This window comes from Rutilus rutilus (assembly GCF_951802725.1).
Source record: "Rutilus rutilus genome assembly, chromosome: 12".
NCBI classification, from domain to species: Eukaryota; Metazoa; Chordata; class Actinopteri; order Cypriniformes; family Leuciscidae; genus Rutilus; species Rutilus rutilus.
This window is the reverse complement of record NC_140217.1, coordinates 1,940,697-1,960,488: the sequence shown is the minus strand read 5'-3', so window position 1 is coordinate 1,960,488 and position 19,792 is coordinate 1,940,697. Positions and strand designations below refer to the sequence as shown.

The following is a 19,792-nucleotide window of genomic DNA, read 5'->3' as shown; positions in this document are numbered from 1 at the left end:
TGCTGATTTTTGCGCTACGCCATGACGCACTACACTACTTCTGACATCACAAGTTGAGTAAGTTACGCTTTAGGCGCAAGCAGAGACTGCGTTTGGCCGTAAACTAGAATTTTACTTTGTAATATTTTAAATATGGATATTTTTCCTTACACAAACTCATCGCTTCGTTTCAGAAGGCCTTCATTAACCCGCCAGAGCCTGTGTGGAGCACTTTATGATGGACGGATGCACTTTTATGATGGACAGATGCACTTATGATGGACGGATGCACTTTTATGAGGGACGGATGCACTTATGATGGACGGATGCACTTTTATGAGGGAAAGACGCACTTTTATGAGGGATAGATGCACTTTTATGGACTTCAAAACAGAAACAGCCATTATAAAGCGTGGAAGAGTCAGGACATTTTTTAATATAACTCCGATTGTATTCATCTGAAAGAAGAATGTCATATACACCTAGGATGACTTGAGGGTGAGTAAGTCATGGGCAAAATTTTCATTATTTGGTGAACTATCCCTTTTAGAAGCAGAGAGAGAGAGAGAGACGACCGTCCTGAGATTCTCACCAGTGATACGCCTGAGCGAAGTCCCCGATCACCACCTGTTTACTGGCCTGAAACTTCAGCAGCTTCAGCAGGTCTTGAGTGAAGCGCTTGATCTGCGCGCGATGAGTCAACGTCAACAAACGCTTGGAGCCTAAACCCAGGATCTACACACACACAAAAGAATTAAAGTCAGCATGAAATCAATATGCACAATTCTTTTTTTTAAAGGTGCAGTCTGTAAGATTGGCAGCTAGTGGTCGAAATAGGTACTGCAGTCCAAATTCAAAATATCAGATCACATTTTAATATGCTCTCGTTCAGAGAGATTTTTAGATGATACTAAGGCTTTTTAGGTTGCTGGCTGCAATACGCTGTTTCCTGCCAACTGGCATCCCAAACAAAGAGTATAGAAGCCCAAGAGGCGAAACTCTGTTGTGTTATGGGTAACAGTCTGTAGATGGCGCTGCGGAGGCGCGTCCGCCATTATGGACCGAAAGCTGCTGAAATCGTTAGCGCCAGTCAATGGCAAAATCCATTTTAGTAGGTGTTTATAGTTCATGTGTGCACTTGCTAGATTGCACATCTTTTTTGTACCTTTCCGCCTGTAATAGGACATTCATAGATTGTTTTTTTCTTGCCATTGAAACGTTCACTGTGTGCACTTTCACTGAAGATGTTGAAAAAACAAGTTGTTAATATTTTTGTGATATTCTATGTAAAATATTAACTGTTAGAAATGTTCATTTATAATTTATAATTTTTTCAAATCATATATATGGTGATGTTCACTAATTTCAAAATCAACATTGAATACATATCTTATTACTTATATCTAATTACTGTGTGTCTGCCTATAGCCTAGCCCTAGCCTATATTATTTCATGAATTTCTGTTAGTCATATAACAAGGAAAATGCATAATAGAACATAAATATTGATAGATTCAAGTTTTGCAGTAATTTTATAATTGTATCTTTGCAAACCGTATAGGCTAATGAAGCCGATTCAGTGGGGGACATACCCTTACTAAAAAGTACTATAGGAATCTTATAGTATTTTGGGACAAATTATTATAGTAATCTTATAGGAATACTATAGTAATTTGGGACATACTACAGAAGTACGATAAGACTACTATATAAATACTATAGCAGCTTTAAAATATTATAGAGGTATTACAGAACATCACAGAAGTATGTTATGTTCTGTAATACCTCTATAATATCCTAGAGCCGCTATAGTATTTCTATAGTAGTCTTATAGTACTTCTATAGTAATATTTTGTCCCAAAATACTATTTTCCTAAGGGTAATTAGGCCATGCATAACCAACACATAGACGAATATTTTCTGTCATTTAACGTCGGTCATCCTCATTAATGTATTTTAAATTGTTTTCATATTTAGATATGACGGCCAGAAAAAATTAAGTTATGTTAAGTTTTTGTTATGTCAAGTTTTTCAGTGCCACTGACTCCCATTATTTGTCGGCGTTTTCCTTCAGTTTTCAGTCCACATTTCAGTAAAATAAACTAACTGGCTGTAGAAGTGTTTTCAGAGAAACGAGTGTGTGGACTTGGAGTGAAAGTTACATACAGCATCTTTAATGGAATTTATTATAAATGATTATATATAAATGACTTCAGTTTCTGACTTTACACCTGCTAGGGAAGCATTTGGGAATGTCAAATTGTGAGCTTGTGTCCACAGACCTGCAGCACGTGAGGAACGGCCTCCAGCAGCTCCAGCAGTTTGGAGTATCCGTAGTCCGACACACGGCACTGCTTGGCGAAATGGTGGTGATACGCTGGAATGAACTTGGTGACGGGCATTAAACAGCACGGCTGGTTCTTCATGAGATCCACCATCTCTCGGCTGAACTGGATCAGCTGTGGATTCCCAACCGGACTCTTACTGCGCTGCAGCCACGGATCTGACCTCACACACACGGGGAAACACACACTTTTCACTTATGCACTTCATTAGCTTCAGATGAGCATGTGACTAAAGCTACGACAACAGATGAGCACTGTGCAGTTAATTACGATTGACCAGTCGGATTGTCACCATGAATTGTGTGATTCTTAAAGTAACCATGAAATCTAAATTGCAATATTCCATTAAAAAAACTAAAAGTTTCAGTGTTTATTATAAATGATTTATTGGTGCACATCATTATTGTTTTAATAATCTTGAATCAGAATAAAGAATAACAGCTTCTCGTCTCTGATGATGAGGGCGTGGCAACCTGTCACTCACATGAGATCAGCCAATAGCAAACCAATACCATCCAATCAATTCCTCAGACACAATCAAGCCCCGCCCACATTTGTTCTTGTTCCAGAAGCATTTCACTCAAATAGACTAGCACAACTTCTGTTTCATGCCTATTTTAAATAGAAATGCATGGCTTTAAATTTTCATAGAACATTTTCATGACAGAATTTCCGTGATTTTCACAAGGCTTAAAAAAAAAAAAAAAAAAAAAAAAGATGGATCATAAAATGGACTTAAACTCAACATCACTTACACCTCGTGTTTGAATGTTGTACTGGCTTTATGCAGGTGCTTCACACACTCTCGCACACTATCACTCTCACACACACACACACCTGCATTGGGCGGTGGGGGTTTGTTGTGAATCCACTTGATGATTTTGAAGCCGTTCTGGGCCGTTACTATGGTGACTCCCGGGATGCAGGTGATGAGATGCTCCAGCGGGACACTTCCCTCCAGCCCCCCCTCCTCCGCAACGCTCAAAGCACTGAACTCTGCAGCGTAGCATTCTGGGAAACTGTGCAGACAGGAAACAGTCACACATGCAACAGACACACACCAGACCGATGAGATGACAGCAGGAGTGTGTGTCACCTGAGCAGAGGTACCGTTCCCTCGTGACTCTGCAGCAAACCGTGGACGTGAGCAGCCAGAACTTTCAGAGACACCAGAACAAACGGGATCATGTACAAATCCGGATCAAAGTCAGATTCACTGAAACCAGAGGAGAAACAGTCGAGTTCGTCACTGCTAAACCTGGATGAGCACACGCAGGGTTCGTACAGACACTGTAACATGAAATTCCAGGACTTTAAAGGACTTTAAGCACTACTTTTTGGTTTTCAAGGAATACAATCAAACAATATCTTTATTACCTTCAAAAAAAAAAAAAAAAAAAAAAAAAGGTAAACATAAATAAAAATAAACCAATGAAACTAAATGGTACAGATAAAGTGCAGCGGATGCAGTGACTGTGGAAACTTTAACCACTGAAAGGATACTACGACAAAGATATCGCTTTCCTTATTCAAACTGATTTATTGCCATGAATATATGATTGACCTGAAGAATGAAAGCTGTATCAGATACTTGGATATTAATGAGCAATATCACACTCATAGCCATGAGAAATGCCTCTATATCAGACGGGCTGCAGCTTCATTATGTGCGAAAAGATTGTTTTATCGATAAAATTAAACACTAATTTCACATATATTGTCTTCAATAATTCAAGCACTTTTGAAGTACCTTTTCATAAATATGGCTGATTTTAAGGGTTTTCCAGGACTTAAAATGTCAAATTCAACTACAAGTACATTAAAGGGATACTCCACTTTTTTCGGAAATATGCTCATTTTACATCTCCCCCAGAGTTAAACAGTTGAGTTTTACCGTTTTAGAATCCATTCAGCCGAACTCCGGGTCTGACGGTACCACTTTTAGCATAGCTTAGCACAGATCATTGATTCTGATGAGTCCAGTAGCATTTCTTTCAAAATGACCAAAGAGTTTCAATATTTTTCCTATTTAAAACTTGACTCTTCTGTAGTTAAACCGTGTACTAAGATCGACGGAAAATGAAAAGTTGCGATTTTCTAAGCCTATATGGCTAGGAACTACTCTCATTCCAGCGTAATAATCAAGGAACTGTGCGGCTGTACCATGGGTGCAGCAGGCGTAATGATATGACGCAGCGCCTGAAAATAGGTCTAATAGGTTAGACAAACTTAGTCCCGGTCACGTTGGAAGAAGTTACCGAGCTGGGGACTATTTTCAGGCGCTGCGTCATATCATTACGCCTGCTGCACCCATGGTACAGCCGCACAGTTCCTTGATTATTACGCTGGAATGAGAGTAGTTCCTAGCCATATAGGCAGGTGAGAGGGACAGGTGAGGTGAGGGACAGGTGAGAGGGACGGGTGAGGTGAGGGACAGGTGAGGTCAGGGACGGGTGAGGTGAGGGACAGGTGAGAGGGACGGGTGAGGTGAGGGACAGGTGAGGTGAGGGACAGGTGAGAGGGACGGGTGAGGTGAGGGACAGGTGAGGTCAGGGACGGGTGAGGTGAGGGACAGGTGAGGTCAGGGACGGGTGAGGTGAGGGACAGGTGAGAGGGACGGGTGAGGTGAGGGACAGGTGAGGTCAGGGACAGGTGAGGTCAGGGACAGGTGAGGTGAGGGACAGGTGAGGTGAGGGACAGGTGAGGTGAGGGACAGGTGAGAGGGACGGGTGAGGTGAGGGACAGGTGAGGTCAGGGACGGGTGAGGTGAGGGACAGGTGAGGTGAGGGACAGGTGAGGTGAGGGACAGGTGAGAGGGACGGGTGAGGTGAGGGACAGGTGAGGTCAGGGACGGGTGAGGTGAGGGACAGGTGAGGTGAGGGACAGGTGAGAGGGACGGGTGAGGGACAGGTGAGGGACAGGTGAGAGGGACGGGTGAGGGACAGGTGAGAGGGACGGGTGAGGGACAGGTGAGGTCAGGGACAGGTGAGGTCAGGGACAGGTGAGGGACAGGTGAGGGACAGGTGAGGTCAGGGACAGGTGAGGTCAGGGACGGGTGAGGTTTAAGGGACGTTTAAACAGTGTAATTACATCAATTAATTACAGCTGTAATTACATGCAGGTATTTTCAAAATATAAGTACAATTTAAAAACATGCATGTATGTTTCAAATGATTAATTTCAAAGCAAGTACATAGTACTTAAAGCCACTTAATATAAAGTGGGACCCTATCAATATCATCCTCTTTTTGCCTCTGTGGGAGCCCTGCACAGGTGTGTGTGTCCCGACTCACCTGAAGTCCTGCTGAGCGCAGTGGCGTTTGCACACAGGCTCGTGGTACTCCAGCTCCTCGAACAGAACTGGGCTGGCCGTGTTGGAGCTGTCGTGAGAGTGTGCGGATCCTAGCGGACTCTGCCGGGCCTGAGTGCTGGACAGCAGACACACGAGCCGCCCACCGCCCTGCTCGCGCACACACACCAGCTCCGGCAAGCGGTACAGGTCGCTCACCACCAGCTTATGCCCAAACCTGCGGGACAGACACGCCGTCAAGACACCAGCCACACACACACACACAGGCGATACACGCCGTCAAGACACCAGCCACACACACACGGGCAATGCTCTGTCATAATCATTTGTTAACAAACAAGTTCATTACTTCAATGAGCTCATTGTTTCTGACTTAAATTACTACATTGTTTAAATTAATACTTTTTTAGCTAACTGTGATTTTGTATATGTACATTTCGGAAATCTTAACGATTAGCTGAAACTTTCTAAGATGTAACTGAACACACTTACAGACTGTTACAGCAGATTTTAAACACAGACTGTGAACACCGACCTGAACGCGACTCGGCACGGTTTGGCATGATCAGTCGTAAGTATCAAATTACATTCATAATCAGCCTTACAGTCGTTATGCGTCCCCGGCTTTAGACAGTTTCCTCTGATAACAGATCTCTCTAAATTGTAATGTGGACTCATGCATTTTCTGTAAAGCTGCTTTAAAACGACGTGTATTGTGAAAAGCGCTATATAAATAAATGTGAACTGAACTGAACGCTTCACTCACTTCCTCTCGTAGGTCTCGGTGAACTTGTAGAGAGGCAGGCAGTTTGCTGGAGCGTCCTGGAGGATACTGATGATCTCAGAGCTGAGAAACAAACACCATCACTGAGGCTAGAGCAGATATACGGGGAATCACGATATGAACATGCATGAAATTGTTATCGTGTGCACTTATAATAACCAGATAAAATAATTAACTTAACCAGATAACACTTCCAACACTGCTTCAAAGAGACTGAATAAATGCACACTCACTCTGACAGCAGATGGCGATAGTGTAACAGCAGAAATTAATCTGTTACCCCAGTAAACAAAGCAGGCACTTCCTGTTTCTGAACATTACATGTTTCACACCGTTCAGATGTGTGTATTCGCTTCACCACAGCACCAAATATTTGTTTATATTTAAACATTTTGACATATTCTGGACTAAAACATGCCTTGGATGTTGACTGAACATTTTTTGACTCTATTGTTCTTTTGCACTTTAATCTGTTTGAAACATTTGTTTACTTTATATTCTTTTTGTTTTAGGAAAACATGTATTATAATGGACCTATTACGCCCTTTTACTAAGTCTTGATGTTGTTTTCAGGCTCTACTAGAACAGGTTTTCCTGCTTGAATGTTGATTATTTTCCTCATATTCTCCATTGTTGCGGCTCCTCTCTTGCCCAGTCTGTCAGTAACGCTCTGTTTAGTTCCTGTCTCTATGAAGCCCCTCCTTCTGAAAAGCACACTGTGCTCTAATTGGTCGACTGGATCAGTGCGTTGTGATTGGTCGAGCGCTTCGAGTGTGTTTGGGAAATGTCCCGCTCTTACCATAACCACCAGTTTAACACTCTACTAACTAACTCAACCAGGCCCCACCCCTTTATTCTGCGTATGAATTATTATAATGAGGAATATTGTGACGTGTTCCCGGAAGAAACTCAAGACTACAATGGAGGCGTTTCAGGAGTTCAGAAACACTGACACTGATATTGAGAAGAACTGGAGCTTTATCATGATCGTACAGCAACATTACACACTAAAGAAAGATGAACATTTAACCCTGTTAGGAGGAACACTTTGAATTCAGTGCAGTGATAACACCATATACCATGATAAAAGCTTCGGCTATTCTCGTGATGTGGAAGTTCGACACGTCACATGTGTACCTGAGGCAGGCGAGAGATTTGCTGCTGGCTCCAGTGACGAGCGACACATGAATCCTCTTGCTGCCGATCTTATAGCGATGCAGAAGACTGACGGCACCGATGGCCTGCTGGAGGGAACTCATGTGAACCCGCGCCTTCAGCTGATAGTCAGTGTGAGGACTCAGATCAACGCTCTTCACCTACACACACACAGGTTTGCTATACTTGAGGACATTCCATAGCTGTATTGGTTTTTATACTGTACATTCTATTCCCCTACACCAACCCTACCCATCACTCACACACACACACACACACACACACACACACACACTAACCCTACCCCTAAACCTACCCATCACACACACACACACACTAACCCAACCCCTAAACCTACCCATCACACACACACTAACCCGACCCCTAAACCTACCCAACACACACACACAAACACACACCCCCTAACCCCAACACACACAACTCCTAAACCTACCCAACACACACACACACACACACACACCCTAACCCCAACACACACAACTCCTAAACCTACCCATCTCACTCACACACAAACCCCTAAACCTACCCATCTCACTCACACACAAACCCCTAAACCTACCCATCACACACTAACCCGACCCCTAAACCTACCCATCTCACACACACACACTAACCCGACCCCTAAACCTACCCACACACTAACCCGACCCCTAAACCTACCCATCTCACACACACACTAACCCGACCCCTAAACCTACCCACACACTAACCCGACCCCTAAACCTACCCACACACTAACCCGACCCCTAAACCTACCCACACACTAACCCGACCCCTAAACCTACCCACACACTAACCCGACCCCTAAACCTACCCACACACTAACCCGACCCCTAAACCTACCCACACACTAACCCGACCCCTAAACCTACCCACACACTAACCCGACCCCTAAACCTACCCACACACTAACCCGACCCCTAAACCTACCCACACACTAACCCGACCCCTAAACCTACCCACACACTAACCCGACCCCTAAACCTACCCACACACTAACCCGACCCCTAAACCTACCCACACACTAACCCGACCCCTAAACCTACCCACACACTAACCCGACCCCTAAACCTACCCACACACTAACATGACCCCTAAACCTACACACACACACACACACACACACACACACACACACACACACACACACACACACACACACACACACACACACACACACACACACACACACACACACACACACACACACACACACACACACACACACACACACACACACACACACACACACACACACACACACACACACACACAATAATGAAGTACGCTTTCGACACGCTCTGGTTTTAAACGTCTGCGAGATGCGACTCACTCTGCCGTGTTTAGCAAAAGCGTCTCGCAGGATTTGCTGGAGGTCCTTGCGTGACATTCTGTAGTCGAGGTTCGTGATCTGAACGTCGGCTCCGTCAGAGAAGGGCTCTGATTGGCCGTCAGGGGACGGTGCGCTCAGCGGAGACGAGCGGTTCGACAGGCAGGGGGACACACTCCTGAAGAGACCGGAGACCAACACACACACACACACGTGACAAGAACGCAAGAGTGTTATATGAAGCCTTTGATGATCATGCAATTCGCTTACCGTGACGACCACGAACTCTGAGAGAGCATCATGGGACTGAAGCTCCGCTGTAAACTTAATTTGCTGAATGCTGAAGGAGTGCTGACCTGAAACGGCTGGCCGGGAGAGTCTCGCCTTCACACACACACACACACACACAGAGACATGAGAACCACTGAGGTTTCGTCAATCAAGTACGGTTGAGCTTGTTTATATTCACTGATCAATGAGAATCAGAATCAATTGAATCTGTTCCTCAAATAAAGCAGCCGCGTCTCTTCAGAAGTCTTGGACTAAAATGCTCAATTCATATGGATTTATTTGACCATCTCTTTAAGAACATTTTGAAGCATCAGTTTTGGGTGAATAGACTTTCAATAGAGGGACAGAAACTTCTCAGATTTAATTAAGAATAGATTTAATTTGTTTCAACAATAAACGGAAGTCTTATGGGTTTGGAATGACAATTTTCATTTTTGGTGAACTTTCACAATCACATGATGAACACTAGTGATGTGAGTGTGTGTGTGCGTGTGCGTGTGCTTGTGCGTGTGCGTGTGCGATAGAGTCTGTGTGTGAGTGCAAGTGTGTCTGTGTCTGTGTGAGTGAGATAGTGTGTGTGTGAGAGAGAGAGAGAGTGTGTGTGTGTGCGATAGAGTCTGTGTGTGTGTGAGTGCAAGTGTGTCTGTGTGAGTGAGATAGTGTGTGTCTATGTGGGTGTGTGCGCAAGTGTGTGTGTGTGTGTGTGTGTGTGTGTGTGTGTGTTTGTTTGTGTCTGAGAGTGCGCGCGTAAGAGAGCGTCTGTGTGTGAGTGTGTGTACGAGAGTGTGTGAGTGTGCAAGTGTGTGTGAGTGAGTGAGTGAGTGTTACCTCCGGCTGCGCTGCTGCTCTGCAGGCTTTCCGGCTGCCGGCAGGAGAGTGTGACTCTGAGGCGAGGCGCTCACAGGTCGGGCCGCTCCGCACACAATCTGCAGCAAACACACACAGCACTAACTTCACAACAAACGAACACACAGCCGATTCCCAATGAGACGGAAGACAGGAATGTGACGGGGAGGACAGACGAGGACAGAGGAAGATGGAGTCTCACGTAAAGCATCCCGGCGTCACAGAGCAGCGGCACACGAGCAGCACAAGCAGGTCAAGCGCAGCACAGGCACAATGAGAATGAGAGGAAGCGTGCGATTGGAGGATGATGGGAGGAGGCGGGAACACAGCTGACCTGGGGGCGGGGCTTCATCACAGGGCTGCACGAGGAGGCGTGGCCTGCTTTCCTCGGGAGCGTAGCTATGAGTGTGTGCGAGAGTGCGCGCGAGAGTAGTTGAGCACATGTGTGAGAGGTTGTGTGTGTCTGAGTGTGCGTGTGAGAAAGTATTTGTGTAAGTGAGTGTTTGTGAACGAGTGAGAGAGTGTGTGGGAGTGTGTGTGAGTGCACGTGTGAGTGTGCGAGTGCGCGTGTCAGTGCAAAAGAGCACGTGAGTGCGCGCGAGAGAGTGTGTGAATGAGTGAGAGGGAGTGTGAGTGTGAGTGTGTGTGAACGAGTGAGAGGGAGTGTGAGTGTCTGTGTGTGAAGAGTGGGAGTGAGAGTGTGAACGAGTGAGGGAGTGTGAGTGTCTGTGTGAACGAGAGGGAGTGTGAGTGTCTGTGTGAAGAGTGGGAGTGAGAGTGTGTGAATGAGAGAGTGGGAGTGAGTGTGTGAACGAGTGAGAGTGGGAGTGAGTGTGTGTGAACGAGTGAGGGAGTGTGAGTGAACGAGTGAGTGCATGAGCACGTGTGAGAGAAAAAGGGTATCTGAGTGTGTGCGCGAGAGAGTATTTGTGGGAGAGTGTCTCTGTGTGTGAACAAGTGAGTGTGTGTGAGTGTGTGTGAACGAGTGAGAGGGAGTGTGAGTGTGTGTGAACGAGTGAGAGGGAGTGCGAGTGTGTGTGTGTGAACGAGCGAGAGGGAGTGTGAGTGTCTGTGTGTGTGAACGAGCGAGAGGGAGTGTGAGTGTCTGTGTGTGTGAACGAGCGAGAGGGAGTGTGAGTGTCTGTGTGTGAGGGAGTGTGAGTGTGTGAACGAGCGAGAGGGAGTGCGAGTGTCTCTGTGTGAACGAGTGAGAGGGAGTGCGAGTGTGTGTGAACGAGTGAGAGGGAGTGTGTGTGAACGAGAGAGTGAGTGTGTGAACGAGTGAGAGGGAGTGTGAGTGTGTGTGAACGAGTGAGAGGGAGTGTGAGTGTGTGTGTGAAGAGTGAGTGTGAGTGTCTGTGTGTGAACGAGAGGGAGTGTGAGTGTGAACGAGTGAGGGAGTGTGAGTGTGTGTGAAGAGTGAGAGGGAGTGTGAGTGTCTGTGTGTGTGAACGAGTGAGGGAGTGTGAGTGTGTGTGAAGAGTGAGTGTGAGTGTCTGTGTGTGTGAACGAGTGAGAGGGAGTGTGAGTGTGTGTGTGAAGAGTGAGAGGGAGTGTGAGTGTGTGTGTGAAGAGTGAGAGGGAGTGTGAGTGTGTGTGTGAAGAGTGAGAGGGAGTGTGAGTGTGTGTGTGAAGAGTGAGAGGGAGTGTGAGTGTGTGTGTGAAGAGTGAGAGGGAGTGTGAGTGTGTGTGTGAAGAGTGAGAGGGAGTGTGAGTGTGTGTGTGAAGAGTGAGAGGGAGTGTGAGTGTGTGTGTGAAGAGTGAGAGGGAGTGTGAGTGTGTGTGAGAAGAGTGAGAGGGAGTGTGAGTGTGTGTGTGTGAAGAGTGAGAGGGAGTGTGAGTGTGTGTGTGAAGAGTGAGAGGGAGTGTGAGTGTGTGTGTGAAGAGTGAGAGGGAGTGTGTGTGTGTGTGTGTGTGTGTGAAGAGTGAGAGGGAGTGTGAGTGTGTGTGTGAAGAGTGAGAGGGAGTGTGAGTGTCTGTGTGTGTGTGAACGAGTGAGGGAGTTTGAGTGTCTGTGTGAAGAGTGTGAGTGAGTGTGTGTGTGAATGAGTGAGAGGGAGTGGTGAGTGTCTGTGTGAAGAGTGAGGGAGTGAGAGGGAGTGAATGAGTGAGTGGGAGTGAACGAGTGAGTGAACGAGTGAGTGAACGAGTGAGAGGGAGAGTGAGCGAGTGGGAGTGAGAGAGAGGGAGTGAGAGTGTATGTATGATGATGGGAGGAGCAAGCAGGTCAAGCGGAGGCACAGGCACAATGAGAATGAGAGGAAGCGTGCGATTGGAGGATGATGGGAGGAGGCGGGGCAGAGGCGGGAACACAGCTGACCTGGGGGCGGGGCTTCGTCACAGGGCTGCATGAGGAGGCGTGGCCTGCTTTCCTGGGGCTATAGGGGCGCTCAGGGGCGTGGCTTCTCGACCGAGACGCCCGGCGACGGGGCGAGCGTTGCTTCTCCACGGGGAGGAAGAGTCGGCGCTCCTCTTCCTCCTCCGGGCCGTCGGGAGAGAACGACACCACGATGCGCTGGCCCAGGACGTCTTCGTTCTCCATGCGCTTGTGCGCGCGTTCAGCCGCGCTAGCACTAGCGAACCGGAGCACGGCGCAGCCGCCGGATACTCCCAACACCTTCCCTCCACAGTTATTGGAGAGGCGCTGGAGCCGGTTCGCCACAGCTTTGGCGTCGCGGTGTGTGGGAAGGTGGTGCACAAACAGAAGGTTGAAACTGGGCTGAGGAGCAGAGACACAAACAGCACTCTGGGAGATCTGAGATGAGGATGGAGTTGCCGCTGGGAGCTTTAAATAACGGGATCTCATTAGGAATCTCAGAGCATGGAGTCACACAGGTTTATGATCACATGATTACAACAGCAGCATCTGTCTTCAAACAGAAACATCAGCTGTTTTCTGGCAAATCAGAGCTCAAAATGCAGAACCACATGCAGTCAGGAACAGTGTTGGGGAAAGTTACTTTTAAAAGTAATGCATTACAATATTGCATTTTAAAAAAAAGTAACTAATTGCATTACTTGTTACTTTTTATGAAGAGTAATGTTACATTACTTTTGCATTACTTTTTCTCACCTAGGCTGGGCTTGATTTTTTGTTTTTTAATAACAACAACAAAAAAAAAAAATATATATATATATCTGGCAAATGTTAAGGCCGTTTCACACCAAACGTGAAGTGATTAAGCCTCAGGCTGAAGGAAATGCATGATTACTCCTGTACAGTAGAGGGCGCCACTCAAACCTTTCAGCTGCTGTTATTCTGGATTAAAGAACAATAGGATACAGGAAAAGGAAGTTCAACACTCTTATTTCTAAATCTAATCTAATTTTGCTTAGTATGGTGGAATTAGATCATTGAAGGTCAACAGCAAAGACATTGGTTAATAAAGTGAGATTAAATACATAAAGTATATCTGTGTAATTTAATAGTTAACTATAAAGGTTTTGTGTAAAATTCTGAGATTGCATTTTACTGTTTTTATTCAGTTTGGGGAATACTGAATGTTTCCGTGGCAGTGAGATGAGTAAATGCAGGAACACATTTAGTCTAGAACTAAAATAACCAACATGTTCACACACACACACACACACACACACACAATTTCTCTCAACATGGAGAGCTGTCAGTCAATAAATGTGAAACCGTAACTAGCGCTACTTATTTGAAAAAGTAACTTCGATATTTTGTTGTAAATTGAAAAAGTAAAACGTTACTTTACTAGTTACTTGGAAAAGTAATCTGATTACATAACTCAAGTTACTTGTAATGAGTTCCCCCAACACTGGTCAGGAATATAGAGGGAGTGAGGCTAACCTGTGATTTGACGACCATCCCGGGCGGGAGGTCCGAGACGAACTCCTCGAAGGCGACGCGCAGGTGTGCGTGTTGCAGGAGAGCGGACGAGGCCTGGCTCTTGTGCACCAGGATCACCTGGAAGCCGTGTCGATGCCTCAGGTCACTCAGCTCACTGGCGAAGTTCACATCCGCTGCGGGAAGGACGGACAGAATTCAGTTTCGCTTGATGTGTGATGTGATTGTTATGTGTAATGCACGATTAATCGCTAAAAGATCAGTCTCGATGTAAACACCCACGTGTGATCTTATTCCTAAAGGACAATGATTTGGCGATGTCCATTAAACACGTACGATCACAGAGAACATTCAGATCTGAGCTCTGAGCCAGAGAGAGCAGTTGTCATGTATATATTATTTCTGTTACAATAATTCAGATTATTTCCTCGTTGCACCAGTAGGTGGCGATGAGTGACTGTTAAATGTAATTGTCATTGAATCATTAATACAAGAGACTTCTGTTTTGCTGAGTGTGTTATTGTGCTGGAACCTTGGCAGGTTTAGGACTTCATGAATTTGTCATTGAATCATTAGCTGTCTTTCAATACAAAGTTGCGAATTTAACTTGTGCGCAAAAATGGAATATCGTTTTCCATCTCATGTGTTCAAGAGAACAAAATCAGCACTTCCTGGGAAATTGGCGCAAAATTGGCGTCAGGCGAAACACAGTAAACGCTGTCGTGTTCTCTAGCGTTCGGATGCTGGTGTTCGGGAACACACTCGTGTGTGTGAGACGCTTCTGGAGGGAATTAAACCAAATCGTCCTGATCACACACTTCGACGCCGGCGTTTCAGAAACACCAAACCAACATTAGAGATGCCGCGACGCCATTGGTCCACTGGTTACTCCAGTTATCCAATCACAGCTGATGCTGAGTTTGTTGCGCATAGAGGGTTTATTCAGAAAATGTGATTCATAGTTCACGCGCATGTCGTCTTATAGGATACAATAATAATCTGCCTTAGAGTGCATGAGATAACGCATATCTTGGCTTTTCCATCTCAAAACTCACATTAAAATAGGTGGACGGACACATAGCTAGTGACACTTGATGCGTTCAAAACACAAGGATTCACAGTTCTGCAGTGGATTGGTTTGGACCCATTTCAGTTAGCGAAATGGAACAAAAACAGCCGATATTATATTATATTATATTATGTGTAAATTGTTACTCAACTTTTGAATAAAAAAAATATATATATTTGCAATCATGCTTATATTCGGGAAAAATAGCAATCTTGCTCATGTGATAATGTTTGACTATATCTAATATAAATATAATATACAAAAACTCAAAATACAGGGGAATTTTTTCCCCTCAAAATTCAAGACACGGGCAAAAACTGCATTTTAATAGACTACATCAAGCCACGTATGCGTTGCGTGTTTTTGTCATATCATACATCGTTAAAACAATCACGATATCACCACAGACGACTCATATCATTGGTTCTTCTGCTGTTTAGGAATAATTGCATATGTTGAAGGAGGATTCTGGAATCCACTGCTGCTTTTTATATCTAATGAGTGATTATAATCAAGGTATTCATATTTTTCCTTCAAAATATCAAATGAGTTGAATGACTTCTCTAAGCTCTTCTAGCTCACCATGACGACTATATGTCACAAGGGTCATTGGAACCGATAGTTTAAGGGACCATTTCTTAGTTAAAGCATTTACTTTACTGTGTTTGATTAAAGTGTAGCTCTCCTTGACAGAAAGAATGTGTTATCTGGATGTTTTGAGAGGACTCTCCTGTTTATAGTTAGAGCCTGGCCAAATCCAACCTTGGAAAAGCTGTGTGTCAGTGTGTGTGTGTGTGTGTGTGTTAGTCTTCTTGGTTACAGGTTAAGGAAAAAGCTGCATATAGGAAATGGACTGACTTGTTTTCTTCGACATGTTGGTTACTAGAAAAGCAGATCTGCGACCTGGAAGGTCACGACGTGCCTAACTTAAGGGTCAGCCGTACAATCGATGGAGATATGCTTCAGTCTATCTGTTCATGCGTGGAAAATGTGTGTTTATCTATTTCTCAGCCAATCAGAATCATTCAACCTGAAGCTGGGACATAGCTTAGACCTTGGTGAAGGATATAACTGCTGTGTGTGTGTGTGTGTGTGTGTGTGTGTGTGTGTGTGTGTGTGTGTGTGTGTGTGTAGGGTATAACCCCTTGTGAGTCTTAAAGCTGAACTTCTGCTGATGAAACTGCAAACTATCTTCAGTGAAAATTCTTCAGTTTATTATAATTCTGACTCTCGTCTTAAATTGACTGCACTTCTAAACTCCTGGTCTTAATCATATCTGGTCCTTGGGTCTTTAACAATGTTCTATTATATCAAGCACTTCTATCTAAAGAGACAGATCTGATTTGTCATGATAAATATTTTTGAGTAGTGTGTTTGTGGACACGTACATGACACCACGATGACCGTTGCGGGAGCAGCGTGTGTGTCCGCGAATCTCCTGAGACTCTGACGCAGTTTGTCATCGGCTGCATTTTTGGCTGTGGCGTTAATGTGGGCCACCGTCACCTGAGCAGGACGAGATCAAGCCATCAACAAACAAATGCGTATGAATCATAAGTCATGCTCTGGATGAGCCGTGACGCTCGTGCGCACCTGGCAGTTGTTGAGCTCCTGGATGACGGCTTTGTTCTCTTTGTTGATGTCACACACGCAGATGAACTCGGCCTCGCGGTGTCCCTGAAAGAAGCGGTCTCGAAGTCTCTGCACCACCGTCGCAGCCGAGCGTCCGCTGGGAACCGCACAGTTCTCGATGTCCCAGAACACCCCGATGGGGGGCAGCGTTTCCAGCGCGCCGCTCTCTGAAGAACCTGCAGACACACACCCTTCAGCTTCCACACTAGCCTTCCTAAACCATCTGTGAGATTAAAATAAGTGTCCCACACTGCTTAAAGGCTTTTATTACTCAGTATTTGTGTCTTGTTTCCAGTTCAAATATCTAAAATATTCTTAAATCAAGATGCATTTACTAGATGAGTAAAATAACATAAGATATTAAGTCTTGTTTTCTGGGTAAATAAATCTAAATCAAGTGAGTTGTTGCTTAAAACAAGCAAAATGATCTGCCAATGGGGACAGGAAAATAATGTTAATTCTTACAAAAACAAGATTATTTTTCTTTCCCCATTGGCAGATCATTTTGCTTGTTTTAAGCAACAACTCACTTAATTTAGATTTATTTACCCAGAAAACAAGACTTAATATCTTATGTTATTTTACTCATCGAGTAAATGCATCTTGATTTAAGAATTTTTCAGATATTTGAACTGGAAACAAGACAAAAATATTAAGTAAGAAAAGCATTTTTTGCAGTGCAAAGCACAGCATGTTGAAGAGAGTGCGCCAGAAGTCCCCGGATGATCTACTATTCCCGGGGGATTTTGGAAGTGTGGATCCGTGCTCACTATAAAGGCTTATATTACCCACAACCCACTGCGCTTTGGAGGAGGAACTACAAACACGAGTAAAGAGTGTTAAACTAAAAAACATGACGGATATGCTTATCTATTAATGTTTAGATGAAGGTTTGAGTGACTAATTAAAGTTTAACCTGATAAAAAAATATATATATTTAATGTTATTTGTGTTATATTCCATCTGCAATAACAGTGTGGAGCTTCAGAAAGATCCGATTGGCCATTGACTTTTAAATGCATCATTCTGCATTAATATGAGGAGAGTCTCGCATGAGAGACCCGTCACTGCAGATCAACGGGATTCTGCATTTCTCTCCGATACAGGAGGAAATTACATGGAGGATTTTATCTTTGACAAGATGATTTACAGGCCAGTTTACGGTGACAGAGAGCAACTGTTAAAGACATGACGTGATAGTTTGTCCCAAAGCTTGTCTGCTCTTCTCTACTTTCTTCACAAGTACAGTACACACTTTTAGGGGCGCAGTATAAGCACTCGTCCACTTTCTCCAGGGTTACACCAGCCACCCGGAAGGTCGTGCTTCATAGTCTACACTAGTTAGCTTGTAACAAACTCTGTACGGTTGCACTATTTGTTCAGAATGTAAGTGTGTGTAAATATAACAGGGCTTCAGCGGGTTTATGGAGGAACATTTAATATGATCTCTAAATCTAAATGTCTAGAGATAACCGACGTATTAGCGACACTTCAGAGGTTTAAAATACAACGTTCAAGATATCCATCACTTTTTCATTCATTTTAGGAAAAAAGTAGCTTGAATACTCTAACTTTTCCTGCATCTTCTGATCACACCACACAGAAAGATGATGTTCTTTCGTATTTTCCAGTGCAATTGTCTGAATATTTTAAAATCAAGATACATTTACTAGACGTACACAATGACATCACTGACTGCTTCTATTGCTCTCATCATTTGTAAGTCGCTCTGGATTAAAGCAACTGTTAAATGTTTTTGTTAAACTGATCAAAATTAAGTGAGTTTGTGCTAAAAACGACAAATATCTGCCAATGGGGTCAAAAATAATTCAATACATAATTCAAAGGGAAGTTTTCATAACTGAAAGATATTTGTTCTTGTTTTAGGCATAAATTCATAAACTCACATTTTACATCATCTCAAGTTTTTTGTAATGGAAAACAGGACAAAAACACTAAGGAAGATATATTTATTTTTGCAATACATGCATTTAATGCCATAACTATTTTATGAAGTATATCTGCTCTGTGTGATGATTATTTTAATTAATCATAACTAACGTTTCTTTTTCTTGCAGGACTCATTTTTATATGGTGTTGAAAACTAAATGTCTCCAACACTTTGGTCAAAGTCAGTGTGTGTCTGAATCTAAGAAAAGGGGAAGTGAAACTAGACTGTTGTCTAAATATATAAACTCGTGAGTTTGAGCAACAGTGAAGTAAATCAAGAAATCAGGATTTGCTTCTCCCTAGTAACAGAAGGGTTTGCTGAATTATGCATATGAAGAACCAATCATACTGTACAAAAATGATGTAATGAATCATGTCACATTGTATTTTTGTTGTATTTTTTTTTGCTGGTGGGATTCTCTCTGAAACTGGGATTCTCCCTCCCTGAAACTGGGATCCTCCGGTTGTGATTAAAGCATATTCGAAGGCATTGTCTGGAGAATGTTTGATTACTGCTGTGCATCAGGCTAGACACTACAGATGTTACTTCTCCTCAAGTGATAGTGTTTTAGCGGAGCAGGTCAGTGGCACACTAAAGACCTTATTCCCAAGTGATGGTGTTCAAAAAGGCTGACATGTCGACCGGCTCGAAGCCAGCTGTCGACTGTAGACGCAGTGCTAGTATAAATGGAGGTAAACTTAAGTCAGGTGCGTAGATGGATTTCTTTTTAAGGCCTTAATTTTTGTATAAAGTGAATTAAGACCTGCAGAAATCCTAATGTATAAAGGATTGTTGGGTAAAATTGATGCAATTCAGTCAGCCTGCTATTTTATTTCAACAATTTCTCCTGGTCGGAGGCTTCCAAAAATATTTCATTTATACATAGAGTTACGTTGCAACTATATTTAATGGTGCAGCGCAAAAGTATTTAGTAAGCCGTGTTCCTTTTCATCAAAACTAGGTTGTAACTCACACACCGCTTGTGCAACAGGCTAGAGCCCTGCATTTCAGCCCGAGCCCGACGGGCCCCGACTTTTTTACGCCCCTAGGGCCGGGCTTCGGGCCAATTTTCACGTCATAGTTCACATGCGGGCCGGGCCTCGGGCCTTTTTTGGGTTATCCTTCTTTTTATATTTTTAGACATTAATTAAAAAAATATGATAAGTTGACGTCGACGATAGAAGAACAAACATAGAAAGACATTTAATAACCTCATAACTTTCATAATCTTATAATTACACTGACATATGATTGACATGACAGTCTCAC

The 19,792-nt window shown here is 44.0% G+C and overlaps 1 protein-coding gene across 3 annotated transcripts in view; it reads right to left on the bottom strand.

The window, feature by feature from the left end:
* Positions 1-19,792, bottom strand: part of marf1 (meiosis regulator and mRNA stability factor 1) — a 37,024-nt gene that overhangs the window by 12,898 nt on the left and 4,334 nt on the right. The window contains exons 5-18 of one of the 3 annotated variants that reach the window (XM_084425110.1): positions 16,534-16,748; positions 16,329-16,446; positions 13,875-14,047; positions 12,381-12,779; positions 10,043-10,140; positions 9,194-9,307; positions 8,927-9,101; positions 7,555-7,733; positions 6,400-6,480; positions 5,617-5,850; positions 3,420-3,539; positions 3,161-3,342; positions 2,261-2,481; positions 572-714 (exon numbers count right to left, since the gene is read on the bottom strand). In XM_084425110.1, coding sequence (XP_084281236.1) covers positions 572-714; positions 2,261-2,481; positions 3,161-3,342; positions 3,420-3,539; positions 5,617-5,850; positions 6,400-6,480; positions 7,555-7,733; positions 8,927-9,101; positions 9,194-9,307; positions 10,043-10,140; positions 12,381-12,779; positions 13,875-14,047; positions 16,329-16,446; positions 16,534-16,748 — 2,452 coding nt within the window. Of the gene's footprint in view, positions 1-571; positions 715-2,260; positions 2,482-3,160; positions 3,343-3,419; positions 3,540-5,616; positions 5,851-6,399; positions 6,481-7,554; positions 7,734-8,926; positions 9,102-9,193; positions 9,308-10,042; positions 10,141-12,380; positions 12,846-13,874; positions 14,048-16,328; positions 16,447-16,533; positions 16,749-19,792 lie in introns of all 3 variants that reach the window. The other 2 variants (XM_084425109.1, XM_084425111.1) reach the window with 2 other exon arrangements.